Source organism: Micromys minutus, assembly GCF_963924665.1.
Source record: "Micromys minutus genome assembly, chromosome: 15".
In the NCBI taxonomy this organism is placed as follows: Eukaryota; Metazoa; Chordata; class Mammalia; order Rodentia; family Muridae; genus Micromys; species Micromys minutus.
The window spans coordinates 32,070,972-32,096,414 of NC_137984.1; the positions used below are offsets into that span (position 1 = coordinate 32,070,972).

Below are 25,443 nucleotides of genomic sequence, written 5' to 3' on the forward strand. Positions count from 1 at the left end.
TTACAGTGTACCTATATATAATAAATAAATAAATCTTTTAAAAAAAAGTCAAGTTCAGGGGTTGGAGCACTTGCCGTTCTTGCAGAGGACCAGGGTTTGGTTCCCAGGACCTATACGGGTCTCCAACCACTGGTAGCTCCTGTTCTTGGGGGATATAACCTGCCTTTCTAATGTCTGTGGACATTAGGCACAAATGTGGTACCTATACATACCTGTGGGCATAAACTAAAATGGTAAGGCTTAGATTTAGATAGCGTAGGTAATTACTCCACAACAGAGCTAGCTATAGGGCTCATTCTACCAGGGATCCGGGTATTTAAAGTGACTCTGTAATGGTCAGCCTCAGATCCAAGTTCCAGCAAGCTTCCCCTGCACCAGTCCAGTGCTGTGAGGCAGTGATTCCCAGTAGGAGTGAGGCTGGCTTCTTCGCACCACGTAGGGAATGTTATAGACACGGTGCATGCCTGACTGAGAACACATGCGCAGATACCTACACACGTAAGAGCACTGCAAAAATGCTGGGCAACCAAGTGGTTTAAAAGCACCTCTCAGAGCATTGCGGCAAAGCAGTCACTGTGAGTTTGCTGCACGCTGTGTTCGACAGTCAGCGTTTTCTGTGTGGAGAAGCCAGGGGTGTGAGAGCACCTGTGTACGGAGTGTTGGTTGGTTCCTCCTCACAGGGCAGTTCTTGGCATTGCCAGGAGCCCCAGACAAAGCTACCCGCGAGCCATGGACTGCAATTGCCTTACTCTCTGCCTTGTTTGATTGATCTCCTCTCCTTGTGTTTCCCAGAACATCCCGCTTTGCCTCATTTCCTGAATACTTGGTAGTGCAGATAAAGAAGTTCACTTTTGGTCTTGACTGGGTTCCCCGAAAATTTGGTAGGTATCCTTTGCATGCTTTTGCTTAAATTATAGTGAGCCACTTACCAAGACATGGCATGTGAAAGAGGCTGTGGGGACGTCTGCCCACGTCACATCCACCCCCATTGTTTTCTGTTAACTCCCATGTTTCTCTGGACTCACAGTCTAGGAAGAACACTACAATAAGCAACACTATATGCTAACCATCCCTTCCTTTACCACTGAGCTCAGGAAGGACCGCCTTCTAAGAGGGAAAGTACAGTCCTCGTGACAGCACATCTCAGGTGTTATTGTGCCCACAGGTCACCTTGGCTCTTTGGAAAATGCAGATCCTGATTGGCAGGTGTAGGTGGGCTGAGAGACCGTGTTTCTAACCCACAGGATAGTGTTGGCATTGCCAATTCAGAGAGCACATTTGGAGTAGTAGGTAGCTGGAGGTATAACTTCCTCTTAGCAACCTTCCTTGCCTCTGAGATTACAACACTGCTGTTATGTTTGTGATATTTGTCTAAGTCACACAAAATTTCCTCCCAATCAATTGAAAACATTTGCTTTGGACAGTTGAAAGCAGGATGTGGTTTGGGCTTCACCGGACTGTCTTCTCATTAATACGCAAGGCCCTTGGTCACTGTGGAAAGTTCATTTTTCAGATGAGGCATTAAAGGCCATTTGCTCCATGCCAGGGTTGAGTATGATCGGCCGTAAGTGACCTCCAGGCTTGGGGAAGGATGTGCATTTCACCCTGTATAGCTTCTCAGGCGCGGACTTCAAAACTGTTTGCCAGTGTCTTACTGATTTGTATTTGGGCCCTTGTTCAACGGAACGATGCAAGTCTTAAGAGTCAAACCCTGGTAGAAGGGGACGTGGAGAAAGAAAGAAGAAGAGCCAGGGTGATTTCCTGGGAAGCCTTGTGCACGTGGGCACACAGTGCCAGTTCGATTGCCCTTTGTGCTGAGCTACTCTCGATGTCCAGGAGGCCCTTGGTTTTCTTGCTGAGAGTGTAAGGAGCAGAGAGGGTCCGAGGGCAGGGTGCTGATGGTCTGTTCTCCTCTGGCCTCTGAGAGGGTTGAGATACTTGAGAATCTTCACTTCTTCAGGCTTTGGACTGCTGTGGACAGGGTTTTTGGTTTATTTGTTTGCTTTTCCTTTTGAATTTTTGTGAAGGAACAAAGATGAAGTCAGATTTTTATTGATCGAGTTTAAAGGAAGTCTGAAAGTAGGACCTGGAGTTTTCTCTCGAGGAACAGTTGTATCTGTTTTGTGAGTCTGCCTTTGTGTTTAGTTTTACTGGTCCTTAATATTGAATTCTTCAGTCTTAGTTTTTGTTTTCAGGTTATTGTTTTATTTATTTGTTTGTTTTGTTTTGAGACAGGATCTCATGTAGCCAAGGGTGGCCTAGAATTCACTGTGTAAATGAGGCTAGCCTTGAAATTCTTTTGTTTCTGCTTCCACTTCCCAAGTTCTACGTTTACAGGCAGGTGCTACCATGCCCAGCCTGCCTTGTCTTTAGTAGGGTTTGTATATCTGACGTCATTGAAGGCAGTCCTTCTCCAGGGCTGAGGGACCAAGCCCTCCTGTTAGTTGTACTTAGACTCATTCCTATATGCATGGTTGCAACACTGACTCTCAGCTGTTATTAGGCTTATAAACCCTGCACTTGAGTCAGTCAGATGCAGGAGCAACTGAGGCATGAGGGTTTTATTTTTCTCCCAGAGCACCCACCGGTGTTTAAGACACTTAAGTTTCAGCCAGGTTCCTTTGAGCTTTATCATTTATAACTTAGCACCATCCCAGTAACTGTTTCTGTTTAAGAAAATGTTTAAATCAGGAGTTTTGAATTCACATGTGAGAGGAAGGGGAAGCAGCATCCGGGAACGGAGAGTTTCTGGGTGCAGGCGTACACAGGCCACCCTCATGGAGGGCTCCACTGTGCTTAATGACAGGTTAAGAAGACGTCCTTTCCCGTAAGCATGCTGTTCATGTTTGCGGTGGCACAGAGCAGTGGAGTCAGTGTGAAATGGTCACAGCAGCCAGCATTGTCCAGAATAGAAGCTAAAGGGAAGCTTAGACAGTTAAGAGAGGAGAATGTGCTGCAGCTTTGTGGTATTTGACATCCGGAAGTCTAAATTTTAACATTAAATCTTGTGCATATTTCAAGAACACCAAATGGAACGAATCTCGGCCACAGATAGCCAGGGCTGCCGGTCTCTGACCTCTGGCTATCTGACCTGTGGCTGTCCAGTGTGGCACTTCTGTCCCATCACTCTCTGCCCTTCCCCTGAGCCCTCCAATAACCTGGCATGTGGCTTGACAGATCTGCTGTGCTCAGTGCCCCTTAGGCTGCCTACATACATGCATGCAGTGAACACAAGTGGATTTATAGTGATCTGACTGTGGGTCTGGAGAGTCCAGCGAATATGACCTTTTGTTTTACAGATGTGTCTATTGATATGCCAGACCTACTAGATATCAGCCATCTCAGAGCCAGGGGTTTGCAGCCGGGAGAAGAGGAGCTTCCTGACATCAGTCCCCCCATAGTCATTCCCGATGACTCGAAAGGTACCTTCTCCTACTGCAGTGGTTCTCAACCTGTGGGTCACAACTCTTTGGGGGGCGTTGAATGACCCTTTCACAGGGATCACATATCAGATATTCTCCATACCAAACATTTACATTACAGTTGATCACAGTAGCAAAATTACAGTTATTAAGTATCAATGAAGAAAGTAGTTTTATTGTTGTGGGGGGGGGGTCACCACAACAAAAGGAACTGTATGAAAAGGTCACAGCATCAAGAAGGTTGAGAGCCACTGTCCTATTGGAAAGACACTCTCTTCTCTGGAACAGTCACTGTGTCCCACCACTGATCTGCTCCCTGGGAGGAATGAAGCCTGGCCGCAAGTGTGAACTTCAGGCCCCCCACGCTCTGTGTCACTGATTTTTGTCCTGTTGGCAGGTGGTTCTGGAAAAGGCTTACAGACAGGCAATGCTGAACATCAAAGAAGGCCAAGGTGGTTTTCCTCACTGCCCCTATCAATAATGCTCAGGACAGAAGCCTTGATTTGCAGTTAGACAGTGTTCTTAGAAATACATGCAAGGGATGAAAACCATTGAGCTCACCTGGCTGTCAGAACTTCCTGTTTTATTGCATCTAGATGCCCAAAGCCTGCTGTTTCCCCTCCTTACTGTAATGAACTGTGTTTTGCAGGTGGTGTGTGTGGGGTAACCAGGAGTGAGAGGGTCTGGGAATCTCTTTTCTAAAACTATTGGCCATGGCTAGCTCTCACTTATGACCTGTCTCTTCATTTCCAGACCGCTTGATGAACCAATTGATAGACCGTAGGTATCTTTTAAAATGTTCTTGGTGTCTTACATCCGTTCCTAGTGTGCCATATATTTATTTCATGTATATGAGTGTCTTGCCTGCATGCTTGTGCACTCTGTGAAAAAAATGATGCCCACAGAGACCAGAAGAGGGTATCAGATTCCTTGGAACTAGAGACAGAGAGGGTTGTGAGCCACCACATGAACGCTGGGAACAGAACCGGGGTCCTCTGGAAGATCAGTAAGTGCTCTTAACTGCTGAGCCATCTCTCTAGACCACAGTGTGATGAGTTTTCTGTGGTAGTTTAGCAAATAAGTATTGTCCTGTGCTGGCTATTGCAGCCATTCCTGGGTGGAAGGGTTTATAAGTTGAATGAATAACAAATGTAGATCCAGTGGCAATGCTTACGTGGCCCTTATGGCTCAGAAGGATGAGTATAGGTTTGAGAACCCAAAGCTCTACCTGGTAACCTTGCCTTTGCTGCTTAGGCCAGTGTTTTCTCCTTTGAAAATGAAGGTAATATATTATAATACCATTTCTTCCCATGAATAGCTTAATAGTTAGATGGCATAGGAAGAAGTCCAAATAGGATCCAACACAATGGACCTGTTTTCAGGCAGTCTGTAGATACGTGGGTTGGAGAAGTACACAGTTCTGTTTCTCACCGTGCGATGCTCTGCTGTGCTCTGCAGCCTCAGACATTGACGAGTCCTCGGTGATGCAGCTGGCTGAGATGGGCTTCCCTTTGGAGGCCTGCAGGAAGGCTGTGTACTTCACTGGGAACACGGGAGCTGAGGTGGCCTTCAACTGGATTATCGTGCACATGGAGGAGTCTGGTAGGTGGCAGTGCTTTGGCACTCATGTTCCCAGAGCTCTGTCCCGAGAGATGATGGTAACCCGCTGCGGTCTGTTTCAAGCTGGAAACAGAAAACACAGGAAACGAGGCCCTTTTCTTAGTGTCTTCTTTTATCTGCCTTTTGAAGATGTCATTTCCACGTCCACCCAAATGAAGTGTGTATTCACGTGGATTTTTGGTCACTTCACAATTAGGTAGCAAATTCATTCTAGAATGTTTTGTACACTGAAAAGAAATGCTATAGACAGGAGGTGTCTCTCCCATGATCTCATTGTCTCCAGTACCTCATGTTCAGGGTACTCTCTGTGTATCCTGCGAGTTCTTATGAATTTGCTTATTTTTCACAATTCATATAAATGTGATTGTATTGCATGCAGCCTTTTGTGCCAGGTTTCTATTGCTTTTCATGATATATTTAGGGTCTTACACTATAGCATAAATGGTACTTTACTTCCTTTTGACGACTATATAGTATTCCATTGTATAGCCGTACCACAGTTTAGTTGTCCTTTTATCATGGGGTTACAGACAGTTGGGTTATTTCTTCATTCTGGCATTTATCAGTGCTGCTGTAAACATACACTTTCTTGTGTATGTGAATTTATACTTTTGTTTCTCTTGAACAGAACTGAGTTCTGTGTCTAACTTTTTAAAAACTGTGGACCAGTTTTACACAGTGCTGAACTAAGATACACTCTTGCTGAGGGGTCCAGTTTCTCTGAATTCTCACTGTTTGTGATTTTGTTATAGTGGCCCCTGGCTGTACCAGGGTATGTCACTATTGTTTAAGAGGCATTTCCCTAGTGATTAATGATTCTGGGCATATGATGAGTTTTTGCATTTTTATTATTGAGCTCTAAGAATTCTAAGTTCTGGATACAGGTTTCTTCTCAGACACATGATTTGCAGAGCTATCTTTCTGCTTTGCTATGTTTCCCCTTCTTCCATGCTGTCTTCTAAATAGATTCTTTTAATATTTTGATGGGGCCCAGCACAACCTTTTCTTACTTTATGGTTTATATTTTATGTTGTACACAAGAAATTACCTCTTACTCCAATGTCACAAAGACTCTAGTGCCTGTGGTTTCCTTTGATTTAAAAAATTAAAAATTAATTACCAGATTAATACTTTTACTTCTCATGTTTGAGACAATGATCCATCCTGATTTGAGTTTTGAGTGTGGTATGAGGACGGACATCCATCTTTATGGTTTTGTATGCAGATCGCCAGTTATCTTAGCACCGTTGTTGAAAAGGCTGTTTTCCCCACTAGAAAGTCTGCTTGGAAGTCATCTGATCTATGGCCCCTCTGACCTCCCAGTTCTGTTAAGTTGACATATATGTCTAACTTTACACAAAATCCCTTGATTTACAATTTTGTAGGTGTTTTTCCTCATTCCTCCTGAGATGCCTGTTTTCAAGACAGAACCCAGAAAACTTTTAGTACAATTATTTTCCTCAGATTTTGCTGAACCACTGGCCATCCCTGGGTATGGAGGGGCCGGGGCGTCTGTCTTTGGTGCTACTGGATTGGACAACCAGCCTCCTGAGGAAACCGTAGCTATTATCACCTCCATGGGGTTCCAGCGCAGCCAGGCTGTGCAGGCTCTGCAAGCAACGGTGAGCACTGGGAACCGTGAGTCCGGGACTACTGGCCTTGCTGGAGGTGATTTTCAGTTTGGCTTTTAGCAACAGAGACCTCCCAAGGCCCTTTATGTCATCTGTGTCTGATGGTCCCATCACACCTCACAAGATTCATTTGCATGCAGTATATACAAAATTAAACTGAATGAAAGAGGGACTATGTGTCAGGGAAGTACACTAAAACCTACCCCTCCCTTGTCACATCAGAACTCATTCTGAGTAGCATTCTGCTCCTAGGTCCTTTTGCCTGTCCTGACCAGGTGTCAGCCAGGACCTGTTGCCGAGGTCCTAGTGAGTGTTGGCCAGGTCATGGGAATTTTCCCTTTAAAATTCTCAAACAATTTCAACGGAGATTTTCTCCCTTGGGCACTTTCTTGAACTCTGCTTGCTATATTGAAGTTTTTATATCCAAACAAATCTTTTAGTTTGTTAGTGCTGCCACAAATGGGGGAAAGGTAGAAATAACTTCATGATGAACCATTTGCAATTTGAACCATTTGCAATTCCATCAACACAGCCATTAGGTAAGTCCTCTGTTCTCCCGTTCTTCCAGTACTTAGGACACGGAGGCACTGACCCTGTGTGCACATTGGCATCTTCGCCTCACAGAATCAGCTGCAGAAGATGCAGTCAGTCGAAAAGATAGTGCATATCATTACTTTAGCAGTAGAAAGGGCTGCATGTGAATGCTTTACAACCCTTGTCCTTGGCACCAGCCTGCAACACCGCTGAGCCAAAACAAGTGGACACCCTGGAGCTGCTGTGCTGCTCGGAACCATTTTCTGGTGACTGCAGTGGCAGGGTATGGGGGAGGGGGCAAGTGGCAGAGTCCAAGTACTCAGAGGTACTTGGCACCGGTTCATTCAGGCCTCCTGTCTGCTGCTTGACATCTGGTAAAGGTGTTCACAACTTGATGGGGTCTGGATGCTGAGTAGATTATGAACTTCCTTCTCCAGAATCATAACCTGGAAAGAGCACTGGACTGGATCTTCAGCCACCCAGAGTTTGAAGAGGACAGTGACTTTGTGATCGAGATGGAGAACAATGAGAATGCAAACATCATGTCTGAGGCCAAGCCAGAGGGGCCCAGAGTCAAGGACGGGTCTGGAAGTAAGTCCCAGCCCTAGGCACCACCTCAGCATTCATGAGTGTGTTTCAGGTCACAACCTTTCCCCCTCCATATATTGAAACCTTCGATGTCAACTTTGGTACAGAGCTGTTCTCTCATAAATGGTGTATCCTGCCACCACTGACTGCCATGGTTTGATAAAAATCTAGATATTGTAGAGTCATGCCACAAGAGTATTGATGTGTGTGTGAGTGTGTATGCGCATGCATGTGTATGTGTGATTGTGTGTTAGGTACCAGTTTTTCCTTTCTGTGTGTGTTAGATATTGAACCAAGGCGTTGCCTATCCTAGGCAAGCACTCTTTCAATGGAGCTACAATTTCAATCCAATTGTGTCTCTTCCAGGGAGGTTTACATTTCTTCATGAAGCGTGACAGCTTGGCCAAAAGAAGCATTAATGTTCACAAAGGAATGCTTTGAGTATAGAAAATCAATCTTAGATGTGGGACTCTCCCATTTCCAAGCTAACGGCTGGTAGTTTTCTTGAAGAGCTGTTTCAAGATGGTGAGGAGTGGCGCCACAGGCAGAGTGGTCCTGTCTCTCAGTCACCAACTGTTGTGTAGTAGCTGGAAATCAGGCACTATCGTAAGCACTTAGTATATAAAATTCCTTGAATTCTTCCCATAGCCAATTGCACGTTGAAAATGGGGTGGGAAGAGTATGTACTGTTCCTAAGGTTGTACAGGTCTACAGTGGTAGGGACAAGTTCAGATGCATCATCCATGGTCTTACCATCATGAGCTCTGCCTCCTGGGCTGCCATTTTCTGCCAGATGACACTGGCTCATTAGCCTGCCATATAATGTGCTGCACAGTGACAACCCAGCCTGCCATGCATGTTACATCTGCATCCTCTTCCTGCAGCCTGTACCACACTCAGCCATCATCCTTTCATCCTGCCTGCTCCAGGCCTTTGCCAGGTGAATCCCTATTTGTGAAATACATCCCCCATCACTGAACCTGTGAAGTCATCACTTGTGCTCAGAACTTGGCCACTTGCTCTCTTCTCCTCCCTTTCCTCCTGTTCCACCTCCTCTCATCTCCTGCTTTTCCTTTTTCCTCTATAAAATGGACATCTTCTCACTGAAGTGCTTTATTTTAGCTAATCTGGAAAAGAATAAGATACAACTCTTTCAAATTTCCTATTCACCTACAATGGTGGTTCTCAACCTGTGGGTTTGTGACTCCTTTGGCGGTCAAATGACCCTTTCACAGGGGTTGTGTATCAGATATCTTACATATGAGATATTTACATTACAACTCATAACAATAGCAAAATTGCAGTTATGAAGTAGTGATGAACTAACTTTCCGGTTGGAGGTCACTCTTAAAAAGGTTGAGAACCACTGATCTACAAGGTCTTGTGTGTGTGTTTCTAGAAACCAGTAGTCCCAAACCCAAAATGCCATAATAGACAAGCTTTGAGTGATTCATGAGCAGAGTTTGTTCCACACTGTGTGTCCATTGGTTCACTGCTTCATCGATGTCCATGATGGTCTTTGGAGATGCTGAGCCCTTTTGGTAGAAGGGTTGTAAAGCTGCCATAACACTGGGCTGCAGAGAGATGGAGCTCTGATGTTGTTAATTTCTATGGTCCCACCAGTTGTATAAATAAAGACATAGAGGCTCTTGTATATTTTAAAAGTGCAGGCCTTTAACTTTGGCAGGCTCCCAGCTCCTCTAACCTGACTAATTCTGCCTGTTTCACCATGACCCAATCTACCTCTCTACTCTTGTTCACATCTATCCACTACCATGCCTGTTTACTGAATTCCCTCTTATCTTTTTCCCATTGTCTCTTGCTCTCTACCAAGAAGCCCCACCTTCCATTTCCTGCACAGCTATGACTGGCAGATTTTTATTAAACCAATCACAGAGACTGCCTTAGCAGGTAAGAAAGGACAGAGAATCAGCTTATGAAAAGATTTTCCCAACACTCTGATCCTCAGGGTTGCCTTTTTTCTGAGGGGTATGGAGACTTGCAACTGTAAGTTGATCAGTAATGACCAAAAAAAAAAGGACACACAATCCCTCAGGCTTTACTATACCTTAGGGCCATGAGAGGATACCCAGGTTTTGCTAGATGTTGAATTTTGCCCTTGCAGAACACCGTGAAATTGTGTTCAAACATTTTTTAAGATGCTTGGATCAGACCATGGAGTTGAGGGTGCCAGTGAGGAAGGAAGATTTCCAGAAATCCTCAGAAAAGGTACTTAGTAAATATATCTATATTGCAGCCTTAGAAGACGGAAGGAAAGGATCCCCAGAGCAAGCCAGCTAACAAGATCCACTATCTAGAAGAGCTCTGGGTTTGATTGAGAGACTTTCAGTAACTAAGGCGTAAAAGCAATCAAGAGTCAATCCTGATATTGATCTTGGGCCTCCACATGCACCTATACTGCACACTATACACATGGAAACAGTAAAAGAGAATATAATTTATGCAATGAGATGTGATGGGCCTTCACTTATTTTAATTTTAGACTAAGCTTCTTTTTAGACAAAGTTTTCAAGGGAGAGATGCAAACTTTGAAAGCTTTTGACGGTTCCTGTCACATGACCTCCAGATACAACCTGGGAATTTATTGGGGTGGGGCAAAGGTGGGTGCATCCCATTATGCATCACTAAAATGCCCATCCCACTATGGATGCATTCCTGGAACACTAAAGGTGCATCCCTGGAGTACAACTTGTAGATGGCTCCACTGAAGAGTCTCTTCTTTCCAGAAGTTGTTCCTTGCTCTAGAACCTTGGAGGAAGGGATGGCTTTTTGAGTCCTGTAAGTTTCAGAGTTTTCTATGACTTCTGAGTTTCCTTGGCTTTTGTAGTTGCAAGACTACAGAATGGATAGACCTCCCATCCCCCAAACGAGGAAATGCTTCAATTTTAAAGAAATAGTTACACAACATCTCCTAACATTCAGAGAAATTCTAATTGTCTTTGTCAGACCAGCCTCCAGGTGAAACTCTAGAGAGTCGTCAGATGCTTAAGTTGCTGCAACTGCTGAAGGCACCTTAGAGACAGAGAAAAACACACAAGGCTCAGGGCCCATAATTGGTTGCCTATATCTGCTTGTTTGTAGCTTCTATTCCAGTTTCACTTTCACAAGGCTCTCCCCAACAGCCCCAAAATGGCTTTTAGAATCCCCTTTTACAGCTATGTCAGTTATGACAAGCACAGAGTAGTCTGTCCCAGGCTTCTCGGATTCCAAGAGTCCAACTCTGTCATATGCTCCATTCAAGTTGTTGGTCCCATTCAGGGCAGCTCAGAGTTGGGCTGAGGAGAGCAGTGTGAGGTTTCTGAAAGCCTGGTTCAGATGTGGTCTGGGGCAATAGAACCTTACTTCAAAACATGTCAGCAATGCAAAGGGTTGGGCCCTCCTCAAACTGGCCACATTTGGAATTTGGGGTACTCAATATTCCATAGTTCAAGAAGCCTGCTAGGAAGTGAAGTCTTTCCTTGAGAACCGCTCCCTGAAAAGCAGTGTTAGGGTGGCACGGCTGTGAGAAAGTGGAGAGTGGCTACCAGAAGCTTCCACACTAGGTTAGCACTGCACACAGTGAGGTGGGTACCTGACTCGGAAGTGATTATTGCCAAGGTAGAGGCTCAAGGAGGACATGTGCAGAGGCTGCATTTAGAAGATTTGTGGGTTGTAAAGAGCTGTAGACCAAGCACCTTAACACTGGAGTACCAAATATTCCCAAGTCTGAAAGTTTTGAATATTGACGTGATGCCTCAGGTGAAAAATTTTACACCCGATCTTATGTGATGGCTTACAGAGAGGCAGGCACTCTAGAAATAATAAGTTACCTTCCAACTATTTTTAAGAAATAGGTGTATGAAATATAAATAAATTTTTCTATTTTATCTTAGGTCCTAACACACGCAAATATTGAAAAACAAAACAAAAATACCTGGCATCTTGGACACTTCAAGTCCCAAGGATTTGGGGTCATGGCTAATGAGCAGACATGTGCTTTTGTTTTTCTGTCGGCAAGCAAGCAGTGTCACTGCTTGGGAAGGGCACTGGTACTGTCAGCCTTCAGGAGGTAGCTCTTGTCACAGCCTTGAGTGCCAGGGGCTTGCTTCCTCCTTTTCTGCTCACAGGGGGATCAGATCCAGTGGCCGCTAAGCTGCCATCACACACCTCCCTTTCTCTGTGTTTCACGTCTGCCTCTATTTTCATGTCTTCAATCAGGATGGAGGTGAGAGTCCATTTTTCACCATTCTTCCTTAATTCTGGTTCTTTTGCATTTTAGACCTAGTACCTCATTTCCTGTTGAGTTTTGAACACTTTTTTTTTTAAAAAAATTTTTAACATCTGGAAATCAAGCCCTTATTCTGGCCTATCTGAGCTACTTTAACTTGATAACCACTCCCTAAAAGCAATATCAGGGTAACGTAGCTGTAACAAAATCATCCCCATTCTATGTTGCGCTTAATGAGTGTTTAACTTTTTAAAGAACCTACTGATTGCTTGTGTAATTACTGTATGATTATGCGTGATTACTTCAAGCTTGCATTCCCCCCCAGCACCCCCAAACCCCAGAATTGCTGCTGTGGTTCAGACAGCTTCAGCAGCTGCTGAGAGTTTTCAACCAGGAAGCAGACACCCATTTCATCTGCTCAGTACTTGGGCAACCAGACTTCAGAACTCCCACCTTGAGGGATAGTTAACACCCCTAAAAGCCATTATCTGGAGCCAATTAATTTATACCCATGTGCCTGAGGACTATTACATTTGGAGAGACATGATCTTCATAATTTGAAGCATTATAATGAGGATGGGGAATGGGGATACAGCTCTATGTTAGAGAGCTTACTTAGCACAGGAAGCCCCAGAGTCAGTTCTCAGGAGCTTAGATAGACAAATATGCAGGAGTCCTTGGTTAGTGCTTACATAAGCAAATGCCCTGGCTCTATTCAGAAGATGGTGTCTCACAGCACTATGGGTAGAGCCTGTGGCTTTCTGACTCACTAACACTTGTGCAGGCTCAGAGAGACTGGAGTTCTGAACTTTTGGGCCACAAAACAAGAGAAATGAAACTAAAGAAAATAATTTCGAACATACAGGCTAAACTCTGTATGAAAGGGAGATAGTACCCTCTGACAGAGAACTCCAGGGACTTGTCTGTAGCCTTGCCTTGAGGAATGGGCAGCCATAGCAATGGCTTCATTTCTTCCATCACTGCTAACCACTCTACACTGTTACGCTGATTCTGTGGCAGCCTGGGCCTGCCCCGCCCCAGAACAAGCCCAGGTCACTGGAACTATCAGGAGAACAAATGGGGGAGTGTGGAAAACCTAGCTCTCTAGTAACAGACCAAGATGCTGAGGTTAGTTTTGCCTTAGGTTCTTTAGGGAAATCTCAAGCCATCTCACTTGCTAGGTGGCTTGTTCTTGGAGACACTGTGGCGGAAGCACCTGGCTTATATGCTTCTGGGTTCCATGGCTAAGACTGTGGGGAGAGTGAGCAGGTATGGAAGAGCATGTGTAGCACTTTAAATGGGTAGGGTCTGGATGTGGTCAACTGAATTGAGGTAGCCAGTTGTAATTACAGTGATGTAATGGGAGCTGTTAATATGAGAACGAAAATGCCAAAGGCGTTGTAGTGTAGGTGATGGGAGTGAACCACTGGGCTTTACAGTCAGTCTATTGCTTTTCCTTCTTTTCGGTGCAGACTGGGGTCGTGCCTTCAGAAGACACTGGTGCTGGCTGTATATAGTAGTTGCCTATGACCGAGGGTTCATGTCAGGCACCCCCATGCTGAAGTTGACGAGTGTAATGACATGTAGTTAAAGTGTGATTTTCAAGAAGGCAAAATCATGACTTTTAAAATATGAAGCGAATGTACCTCACAGATTAGCTGGTTGATGGAGAACTAGTCGGATACCACTAGTGCATAGCACATCTGAATAACTAGGACATTCACTTTTATTTCCTGTTGACTGACTGCTTTGTAGTGCTTAGACTAGAACCCGGGACCTTGTGCACACCAGGAAGAGCTTTATTACTGAGTCACAGCTCTAGTCCAGGATGCTGGTCTGTTTAAGGACAAGGTAACAAAGAAAGGTTAGGGTAGGCTTGCCTGGGTTAGGTCAAAGGCAGAGGTGTTCAAACAGCACTCTTGAGGATATGAGTCCCCTGGGTCAGAAACTGGTTTTTATCTCTGCTAGCCAAAAGGTGTAAATTGGCAGTAGCTTCCTAAGTTTGGGACTTGAGCAGTAGGTGGTAAGATGAACCTAGTTGACCCTTCAGACTGGAGGCAGCAGACTTACTTCAATGTCGTTGCTATGGGTAATTTTGAGTTGTTCGAGTACAACCCTAACCTCATACTTTCAGATATTGAGAGTCATGTTCACACCGACAACATACTCCTCTCATTTCTTTTTCTCCTCTCACCAGAACAAAAGCAGGCTACAGAGTGGGCTTTGACTCATGGGATCTCTAACTTTTGGGTAATCTCTGGGTGATTGTTACTCCACATGACATTCAAATGCTCTCAACCTCTTTGACCTTCAAACTTTGAAGGGATTTTTGTGGCAGCATATTTAATCACACAGCAACCCCGAGATTGTGTTCTTTACTGAAAAGAAAAAGTGTTTTTTTTTTTTTTTTCCCTAGTTGTGGTGAGGCTCAGCCCTTAGCACACACCTTTAATCCCAATAAATGAAGGTAAAGTTGGTTTGTAGTTGGAAGCACACATGTTTGAAAGTGGTGTCTAACTGAATGTCAGTTAAAGTGACAAACCAGAGAAAGATTTGACAGAATGTGGGATATGCTCATCTCTCATGAGAAGGAAGAGGAAAGGGAAGCTCCTCAAGAGAACAGTGCAGAGGGAGAGAGGAGGGAGGAAATTTATCAGGACAAGGGAACAGAGACAGGTGCTAGGGAGAGAACAAACTGTACATAGGTGAAGATAAAATGAGCCAGAGCATGAGAAGGAACAAGAAGATTAGAACCTATTGCCAAAGTTAGGATGGGGTCAAGCAGAGCAATTCAGGAGAGGCAGAGAGAGAGAGAGAGAGGAGCCAGATTGAATCAGTCAGCTTGGAGAGGAGTTTGAGCCTCAACAGCCAAGTTGAATCAACCAGAGATCAGAAAGAACTAGGAGAGGGTGAGCTTATTTGGCAGTAAGTCTCAGAGGCTGAAAACATTCTAGGCCTGGATAAGATTGTACAGAGGCTAGAAGCTTCCAGGACCAGGCCTAGGTTAGCAGACTGAAGCTTTGTGCCTCAGAAAGATAACAGTTTATCAGGAGAATAAAAGTTACTTTTACAGAATTTATCTGACAGCTGCTTTCTCAAAAAACAAGAGTATAGAGCACAGACGAGAGTATGCTGGGTGGATGGGAATGGTGGTTGGTACCATGTGATAAACAAGCAAGCAGCCAAACAAATAAAAACAACCCTCTCCCTTTTGAAAGACTGAGATAGTTTTCATAAATTTCACACAGAGCAAGTTTTGTGTGGGAGAAGAGTTCCTGTTTCACAGGTTGCCTGAGCCTGGTTGTTTAGAGGGATGCTCCTTTACCGATGGGGGCTGGTAGCAGTAGTTCATGCACATCAAATCGTTCCAGGTACTTTGAGTGTTTCTTAGTTGGAAGTCAACATTTCTGAGGCTGTGTTTTCTCTCTGACTAGGAAGGGATGCACATGGTGAGGCTGTTGTTTTGGGACAGGATCTCGGGGGACTTGGAGAAGAACCATGGGTAGTTTTCCCATTTGTTTTAGTCATTTCAGTCTTTTTGGAAACATATAAAAATTGGCATCTCTTGCCTACTTAGCTTCTGCAAATGTGTTGAAAGAGATTCTCTCTTTTGCTGTTAGTCCCTAGTAAGAAGTTTTGAATAATGCATGGGGAAGTTGCTTGTATTGATAGACATGGTTAATTTAAATTATGGGCCTGGGATTCATGCTAAACTTCAAATTTTTATTATTTTGAGTATGCACTACTTAGTTCTTAGCTGAAGAGGAGAAGGTGCCTTGTGGACTGGTTTTGTGTCAATCTGACACAAGCTAGGGTGATTTGTGAAGAATGAATTTGAATTGAGAAAATTCCTTTATGGGATTGGCCTTGTAGGCAAGTCTGTGGTGCATTTTATTTGTTGGTGTTAGAAGGCCTGGGCTACAGTGGGCATTGCTACCCTTGGACATGTGGTGTTGTATAGTATAAGAAACCAGTCTAAGCAAGCTTTAAGGAACAAGCTTGGGGTAAGGACTGCTCCTTCAATACCCTGTTGAACTGCGATACTGTTCTAGGGTACAGTTGGTGGGGTGGATAAGCCTTGGGAATACTGTAACCTCTCTTCTTGAACACCTATAGGGGAGCTGCAGTGGAGACCGGCATTGCTTCTTTTCAGATGCAAATTTGGAATTTGACTTGAAATAGTTGCAGAGAGGTTTGCTTACAAAGCTGCTTGGCACCAAGGAAAGGTTCTTTGATAGCATTTTCTGCCTATGGAGGCAGAGTGGGTTCTCAGCCTAGGAGGAAGGCTCAGAGGAGGGGAGACAAATGTCAAGTCTATGATCACTCTTTTGAAAATTGAATCCCATTTATGATCACTGTTGTTGCAACTCTCTCTTGGTTTCTGAGTTGTAAACTAGTGTTCTATTTCTTCCAGTCAGTATGACAGCAACAGACACTTAGTTGATGGTTAATGGTTAATATTGATTTACCAGTGTATACCTAAATTTACACGTTGGTATGAGGTTTGCAAAACTATATACAATGTAAGAATCAATAGAAACAAGTATGGACATGAGAAGAGTTATTTGCCTCTTTTACTTATTAAAATATTCAATAATCTCATAAAAATCTTTTTTTCTATGCCTAGACTATCTCAAGAAAAATGACAAACTCTTTGTCTTTGACAAGCTGTGTCCAAGACTGAGCTAACAGTTGGTAGATAAGTATGTGACATCATGTGGCACTTGGTGTTATTTGGAAACCAAAGGAGGGTGAGGCAACAGCCAGAGTGGCTTGAGGTGAGGGTTATAAGGTGGTTCTGTTACCAGAGTGAAGGCCTTGACCCATGTGAGGATTGAAAAAAAAAAGTTGGCTGCTAGAAGGAATGGTAGGTGTAAAGGCTTGAGGGCAGAACACACTGGGTGTGCTTGAGGCCCTACTAGGGGCCAGAGTAATTAGAGTGAAGTAATGGGAAAGATGGGAAGGGATCAGGGCATCTCATAGGCTGTTGGAAGAATCAGAGGTTCTGGCGCTCTGTAGGAGTCACCAGAGGGCATTGGGAACAATAATGACCATGGTTTGACTTCCACTAAAAACAAAAACAAACAAAACAAAAAGGAAAGGACCACTTTGGGAGCTATGCCCAGAGTAGTCCAAATTGTCAGGGACCAGGGAGGGGTAGAAATCAATTAGGGAACTGTAACCAGTCCTGAGAAGGACACTGGTGACCTGGAGCCAGGGCACAAGTGGGGAAGGCTGTGATGACTGGCTTTTGGATATATTTTGTTGAACACAGTAACTGAATCTACTAGTGTTTTGGTGAGATATAAGGAGCAAGAAAGATACATAGATTTTTGACACAAGTTACCAAAAGACTGGAAATTGCCATTGATTGGGATGGTAAGGCTGAGGGAAAACTTTCAACAAACTAGGGATAAAGGAAACTTCCTCAACCCAATAAAAAGTAACCAGGTGACATGGTCGTACATGTAGAAAACCTCAATGACTTTACTGATGTTCTTAGAACTGACAAGAGGGCATTCCAAGGTTGCTGGAAATAAGAGCATTGTACAAGCTTCAGGGTTGCTGGAAATAAGAGCATTGTACAAACTTCAGGGTTGCTACAAATTAAGAGCAATGTACAAACTTCAGGGTTATGCTCTGGTTTTATTTTCCTCCTTTATTTTATTTTATATTTTTTGAATCAGGGTCTCAAACTTGGCATCCTCCTGCCTCAGCCTACTGAGTTATTTTATCTCCTGATTATATATGACATTTGACTCCAAATTTCAAAAGCTCTGCAGAGTGGGTGATTTTCTTCCTTCCAGTTTCTTTCCCTCTCCTGTCCCCTCCCCTCCAGCCCTCCTTCTCTTTTCTCTTCCCAGTCCTCCCCTCTCCCCTCTCTCCTTTCCTTTCCTCTCTTTTTCTGTTTTCTTCAAGCCAGTGGTAGAAACAAGTTCAGAAAAGTAAAACAACTTTTCCAGATCTGCAAGCTTGATGCATACTTGGGAGTGGGAATTTTAATCCTGATTCCGAATTTAAGTTTATCATCAGCAGTGCTTGCAGCACTTTGATAGTGGAATGTCATATCAGTGTGTGTGTGTGTGTGTGTGTGTGTGTGTGTGTGTGTGTATGTGCATGTGTGCATGTGCAATGTTATGTGTATGCTCGAGTGTGTGATAAATACGGCAAAGTTAATAGACTTGAACTGTGAATCTAGATAGCCAGTCTCCTGTTGGCTCCAGATTCTGTTCAGAAGCACACTTGGTTCCTAACTGCTGCCTTGTAACTGAATTGTTTTCTTTTCCCTAGTGTATGAGTTGTTTGCATTCATCAGTCACATGGGAACATCTACAATGAGTGGCCATTATGTTTGCCATATCAAGAAGGAGGGACGGTGAGTCTTTTCAGAAGGTAGTGGATAGCTGTGGTGTTAGGCTCCTCCTGTGATCAGCCATTTTACTAATTGTGCTAGTATTTTTTATGTTATTTCTGGTCCTCAAATTTCTTTGTTTTGCTTTGAGACAGGGACTCATTATGTAGATCTTGGCTGGCTTGAAATTCACTATGTAGAACAGGTTGGTCTTGAACTCATATTCATTGCCTTTTCCTCTGTAGTACTGGGTAGAATTAAAAGTGAGTGCCACTCACAGGGGAAAATTTCCTGAGCAGAACACCAACGGCTTGTGCTCTAAGATTAAGGATTAAGAAATGGGACTTAATGAGATTGCAAAGTTTCTGTAAGGCTAAGGACACTGTCAAGAAAACAAAACGGCAACCAACAGAATGGGCAAAGATCTTTACCAACCCCACATCTGATAGAGGCCTAATATCCAAGGTATACAAAGAACTCAAGAAGTTAGATGCCAGAGAATCAAACAGTCCTATTTAAAAATGGCATACAGAGCTAAACAAAAAATTCTCAATTGAGGAATATCAAATGGCTGAGAAGCATCTAAGGAAGTACTCAACGTCCCTAGTCATCAGGTAAATGCAAATCAAAACAACCCTGAGATTCAGCCTCATACCAGTCAGAAAGGCTAAGATCAAAAGCTCAGATGACAGCAGATGCTGGCGAGGATGTGAAGAAAGAGGAACACTCCTCCACTGTTGGTGGGATTGTAAGCTGGTACAACCACTCTGGAAATCAGTCTGGCAATTTCTCAGAAAATTGGACATAGTCCAACCTGAAGGCCCAGTTATTCTACTGCTGGGCATATACCCCAGAGATGCTCCAACATACAGTAAGGACACATGCTCCACCATGTTCATAGCAGCCTTATTCAAAAAAGCCAGAAGCTGAAAAGAACCCAGATGTCCTTTAGTAGATGAATGGATAAAAAAATTTTGGTATATTTACATAATGGAGTACTACTCAGCTATCAGAAACAATGAATTTATGAAATTCCTAAGAAAATGGATGCATCTAGAGAATATCATCCTGAGGAGGGAACTCAGTTACAAAAGAACAGACATAATATGCAGTCACTGATAATTGGATACTAGCCCCAGAAAGCTCTGAACACCCCCAGAAACAACTCACAGGCCATATGAAACTCAAAAATAAAATAAAATAAACCAAAAAAAGAAAAAAAAGAAAAAAAACCTCAAAGGCCATAAAGTGAAAGCCCCAGTCCTTCTTAGCAAAAATAAATAAATAAATAAATGTATAGCACTCTCTCAGAGTGTGGTACACCTAGACCTTAAATCATTAATAATTCAAGAGCTAAGAATATAGCCTTATGGCAATTTTTGGTATTAAAAATCATTATGTTTAATCTATATACACCAAGAAAACTTTGACTGTTTCCATATTATGCTCTGTTCTACATGTACTTTATGCTTATGGTAACTAGTGAGATTTCAATTCATACTATTAAACCTCCAAAACAATCAAGTACTGACAAAAATATATTCATATAGTTTTATGCCAAAATGCTTTAAAAAATCTGTACATGTATCTTTTTAAAATAAAGTTGTAAGAAAAACAAATGAGTACCACTATTTAGCCTCTCATAGTGGGTTGAAGGGGTATGTTCCCTAACTTTGTCTTTTAAACCAGAGTCTCTATGTAGCTCAGGTTAGCTTAGAATCTGTTTTGTGGTCTTAGCTGGTCTTTAGTTTGAGGTCCTCCTTCCTTGAGTACGAGTTACAAGTATGCACACGTGCCTGACATGTTGTATGCTCAACTGTTTAACAAACACAAACACTGGGAATAAGGTTAGCCAGTTAACTAGTCAGCTAGTGGTGCACAGTTCAAGGGCATCCGGTGCTACTTAGGGAGTTTGAGGCCAGCCTGGGGTTAGAACCATTGTCTTGAGGGTGGGTTTTTTTTTTTTTTTTGTAAACCAAAATTCTGTTCCTTTATGCCATGTTTTAACCTCATGTTAAAGCATCTGAGTTACTGGAGACTCCCCTCCACAGTGTACAGTGGTTTCTTCCTGACATGGGGCCATTGCTGACACAAATTGACAGACTTCTGTCTTTGTTTTCAGATGGGTGATCTACAATGACCACAAGGTTTGTGCCTCAGAAAGGCCCCCCAAAGACCTGGGATATATGTACTTTTACCGCAGGATACCAAGCTAAACCTCACAAGAGTTGGCGAGAAGAAGCCATACACCTTTTTAACTTGCCAAAAAAGAAAAATAAAAAGAAAAAAAAAAAGAAGAAAAAGGAAAAATGAAGGAAAAAAGTCCGTCAGCCAGATGCAGAGGACTACATGGGTATTTACTTCTTCTTTCAAGAGTATGGTCGCTTGACGCCCTCCAGAAAAGAACTGGGACGAAATTTCTATTGGCAGTGATAACTCTGTCATGGGAAATTTTCAAACTGTTCATGAAGAGGGTGATGGAAGCAAAGTCATTGGCTACCAGTCCATCAGATAGGCACTGTCTTTCTCTCTCTTCTACTTTGAGGGTCACTGGTGAGGGCCCCCCTACAGTGAGAAAAATGCCCACTTTAAAATTTTTCCCTAATGGAAATCAAAACCTGGACTGGCTTCTATTGGCATGGTGTTTTCATTTCTCACAGTGAGTTCTGACCTAGCTATGAGTACTAGGACATCTGCACTGGAAGCTGTTTTTAATTTAAATCACATCAAACTTTATATTACACCATATGAGTGTGTGAGTACCTGTGTGTCTGCATGTGTGTCTGTGTGTGTGCGTGCGTGCATGCGTGTGTGCGTGTGTGCGTGTGTGCGTGTGTGTGTGTGTGTGTGTGTGTGTGTGTGTGTGTGTGTGTGTATCTGATGGATTGGTGTTCAAAGGCTAAATAGTTGCTTTTAAGCATATTTGGAAAAGGCAGGCAAGCATCTTTAAAAATTATAACTCAGGAACAATTGTTAAAAATGAGTTCCCCACTTGGATTTTAAAGATTACAGAGGGCTGAGCTGAGGCCTCTAAGTGCTGTCTGGCATTCATGTGGGCCTGTGTTGTTTGACATTGATGCCAGGTACCCAAGTCTTGTCACTGCTTTGCCAAGGGCAGATGGGATCTCTTCATCAGCTGCACAATCCCTCAAAACTTTGTGTTTAGTTTTAGTTAAGTAACTGACCTCTCAAGCTTGTGCTTACGTCCTGGGGTCATGTTAGATGTCTGGGTTTGTCTGCTTACGTCCTGGGATCACGTTAGGTGCCTACCTGTGGTTTGTCTGATTTTCTGGCCTCTGAACTTTGTTTTCACATCTCTACTTCTCTGGGCCAGTTTCACCTCTGCCCTCACTGCCTATCTGGTGTGGCCCATGGTGCAACCTGGGGTGCTTTAAGGATGTGAGCTGCAGAAAAGCTGGGGCTTTCCCACCTGGTCACTTCAGTGTCCTAGCTGTGGCCTGAGATCAGAGCAGAGTTGTGGATGTGCAGTGGAGAGGAAAGAGAGCTCTCTGTATGTAATTATCTTACCACTTTGCATTCAATTCCAGCCTCTGGAGTTTCTAGTTCAGATTATTGATCAAATGAAAAAGGATTTATTGCTGTCTGCTTGACGTGCTCTTGTCTGATTGATCTTTGTAGAAATTGTAGAAAAATGAAGAAGTAGAAAAAATGAGTTAAGCAGAGGCATCAGGTTGGGATGAGATGAGTCTGAATGGTCAGAGTTCAAACCCCGGGGCCCTGTCTCAAGGAAGATCCCATGTAAGCCTGGGCCGTGGAGTGGGGCCAGAGGCCGGGTGCACCTGGGTGCTGTCTCAGTGGGCTATGGGCCAGTCCTTCTGTCTGTGCCTCACCCTCCTCATCCTCATGGTGGTCAGGTGACACCTCCCCTCTTCCTAGCAGGCTTTGATCATTCTGAAGAACCTTTACTGAACAGAAGGTGGTAGGCCCTGTTATAGTGAGCTCCTGTCTTCTTGACTTACCCGATGCTTTTTCCATTTGGGAATCAATGACATGGTGGAGGGAGCTCATGATGCTGTAATTGTCCCTGACACTGTCCCACTGAGGCACCTTTGAGGCTTGGCTCAGAGATCCTAAGTCTCTGTTGTGTGACCAGCGCCCCTACCCCTCAAAAGAAAATTCCCACACTAAGCAGCCTTACAAATGCAGTCCCTATAGGGCCACCTACCTTAGGATAATGAAAGAACTTGCGCCTTCAGTGGCTCGTTTGCAGTGTTACAAGGCAAAGGCCTTTCAAGTGGGGAGGGGCATCTCAGAGGTTTGAATTCAAATGCGGTCAAAGATAGCCTGTATATTTTGAACAAAATAAAATTTATAAGACTTTGCAAACTCGATGTTGTAAAATCCACATTAAAGATTTTAGGCTATAAACCATTTAATTTCATTAGGTAGAAGAAGAGCAAATTAGCCCTTCTGATGCCAAGATATACTTTGAGAAAGTGGATATTGGCTGCCTCTTCCCTGCCTCACAAACACAAGGGCTATTCATGGCAAGGTTTTGTATATGTGCTATTCTTCACTAAGATCAGGAGCTGGACACAGTGGCGTGGGCAGTGCCTTGCTTTCTTGTTTGAAATGTGCTTGCATGTGTCTCCTGGAATATACCAACTGAGCTCTGAAGTACCAGTGGGATATAACACTTATCTTACACATGTGTGTACACGTGTGTGGGTTGTGTCTGCTGACCCACCTGCTAGGAGTCTTCTGTGTGAGGTATGGTGTGATTGTGTGGCTCTCTCTCTCCATGTTTAGACATCTGTGTGGAGAACAGAGCTTTCATTCTGTAAATATCTTTTGATATTCGTTTGTGTAGAGTCCCACTATGTCCTTGGAAAATGGTCTGTTTTGTCAGCTGGTTGAAATACCCAAATAACTAGTTAGAAACCCAGATTGGTACAGATCTTCTTTTTCTTCTAAATGAGAAGAAACTGGGAAGAATCCTATTTTAATGACATTTTATATCAGTGTTGCTTCAGTATTTTGGAATTGACTAGCCTGTTTTCCCAAACCTGTAAGAGAATGTGCCTGCCATTTCCCCTACATCCCTCTGGGTTCCCATTACCTCAGCTGCAGACTTACAAGTGTGCTTATGTCCTGACAGCATCTCAATGTGACAGGCCCGCGTCTCTCTGCTGCCGGGCCCTTGTCTCTGGAGCAGGAGTTTAGACCAGATAATCTGTGGTCTCCTTCCGTCTTGCCACCACATTCTGTGTTTATTTGTCTGTGGTTCTGGTCAAAATCAGAAGTTAAGGTGTGTGAGTCTGCAGTCATCCTAGCTTGCAGGTTCCCGACATCATTGGTCCACATCCCGTTTCTCTTGCTGATCTATTTTCCCATCCCTGAACTCAAAACTTTTCAGTCTGTGAGGCTCTTTGCTACTGTCCCCCTCCAAACAACAGCAGCAATCCATTTATGACACCCCCTTGGAAGAGTCTCAGAATGCCTCTCGGCTCACCCTGACATGCACAGCATTTTAAAAGCCCAATTTCGTTGTTGCTAGCCCCGATCCCTAGATACATGCTGCCAAAGCTGTCTGTCCCAGAGAGGGCGTTTACAAAGTCTGTCTCTGTCGTCATCGATGCCATGTCTCCTGGATTTCATCACAGATCTTTATAGTCTGTGGGGTTGCCAGGAGATGTGGGCAGAACAGAGGATGGCATTAGATTAAATGTACTTCTGCTTGTCAGGGCAGTATCCCAGGAGACAGAACGAGGTCTGTGCTGTGAAGCTGATGGCTAAGACCACCTACCTGACGCCACCAGAATTTCCTACTGTCCTAATTTGCTTTTCAGTGGTGTAATAAAGACCGTGAAAGCTTCAACAAGCCGAATGACTATGGCAGATGATGAGAGATATGTTGGTTACGTGTGAAGGTCATTTAATCTTAAAATTTCCACTGTTGTCTGTTCTTAGCCTGGCTACTGAACAATTTAGAGGTGTGGCTAAGGCCCTCCCACTATTGTTCTGCACTGAGAGGTCGACAGTGAAATCCCATGGGTAAGACAGGAACCTGCAGAGGCTCCAAGACAAGGCAACATAGATGGTTTTGCTGGAGTTGGGAGCACATGGAGCACTGGACAAGGCTTGGAAACTGCAAGAAGAGTCTTGTAGTTTCTGGGGCCATTCTGATTTCAAAAAGTACATCCCCTCCAATCTAGCCACGAAAGCAGTGCGCCCCCAGTGGCCTTCCCTCGGCCTTGCTCTGGAGCTGCCCTGTGGATTAGCACCTGTTTTCCCAGCATCCTCAGGGTGCTGTGGATGTTTGCTGGGGCAGGGGTTTGGGCACACTGCTTTCATTTCAGGCAGCATTCTCTTGTGGTTTCTCTTCCCGTGTCCTGTGTTCCGTTCCCAGCTGGGCATGTGGAAAGGCTGTGTGGATCTCGGCTCCTCCACATGCACAGAGGCTGAGCCTGACCTGTGCCCACCTGCTCAGCCGTGTCACTATTGGTTGCTGGAAAACATTTATTTATTTTGCACTCGTCACGGTTGGTGTGGAAACTACTTCAAGTGTTTGGGAGACTACTTGCCTGTAATGGAAGGAGATGGATAATTTATTGCTTTGATAGTTTTAAATTAAAAGCTATTCTCACAAACTCAGGTTCCTTTATGGCTCTTGTCTGTTTTTCATTTGAAAAATGCTACAGGCGAATGGGGGACTGCCTGATTCTGTCTTTGGCCATGCCTTGTTGATATGACTTGGCTCTTTGTCCCCAGCATATGCCAGTACCCTGAGGAGGGTTGGAATGGTGGCGATCTGGGAAGCTGACGTCTGGATTTTTCCTGTTGGGTATCCAGCCACAGAAAGAGCTCTGTGGTCCTGGACCTCCGGTGGTGATAACAGAATGAACGAGTTATATCAGTGACATGGCATATCTGACACTATGTTCCTATTGTGGAACAGTTCCCTATTGTCACATTGCCACAGGCTTGGTTTAAAACAACACATCCACTCTCTGGTTCTATTGAGGCTAAAACCGTAGGACAAGAAGAATTTATTCCTATGGTCCTTTCTTGCTTCCTTCCTCCCCCCCTTTTTTATTTTTTTAAAGC

The 25,443-nt window shown here is 43.9% G+C and overlaps 1 protein-coding gene across 1 annotated transcript in view; it reads left to right on the forward strand.

Annotated features, from left to right (window-relative positions):
- USP13 (ubiquitin specific peptidase 13) overlaps positions 1–24,990 on the forward strand; it is a 105,312-nt gene extending 80,322 nt beyond the window's left edge. The window contains exons 14-21 of the mRNA XM_080929635.1: positions 793–881; positions 3,300–3,422; positions 4,176–4,202; positions 4,881–5,024; positions 6,507–6,664; positions 7,645–7,798; positions 18,315–18,399; positions 20,498–24,990. Of these exons, the coding sequence (XP_080785761.1) occupies positions 793–881; positions 3,300–3,422; positions 4,176–4,202; positions 4,881–5,024; positions 6,507–6,664; positions 7,645–7,798; positions 18,315–18,399; positions 20,498–20,591 (874 nt within the window). The 3' untranslated portion in view covers positions 20,592–24,990. The remainder of the gene's footprint in view (positions 1–792; positions 882–3,299; positions 3,423–4,175; positions 4,203–4,880; positions 5,025–6,506; positions 6,665–7,644; positions 7,799–18,314; positions 18,400–20,497) is intronic.
- The last annotated feature ends 453 nt before the right edge of the window (positions 24,991–25,443 follow it).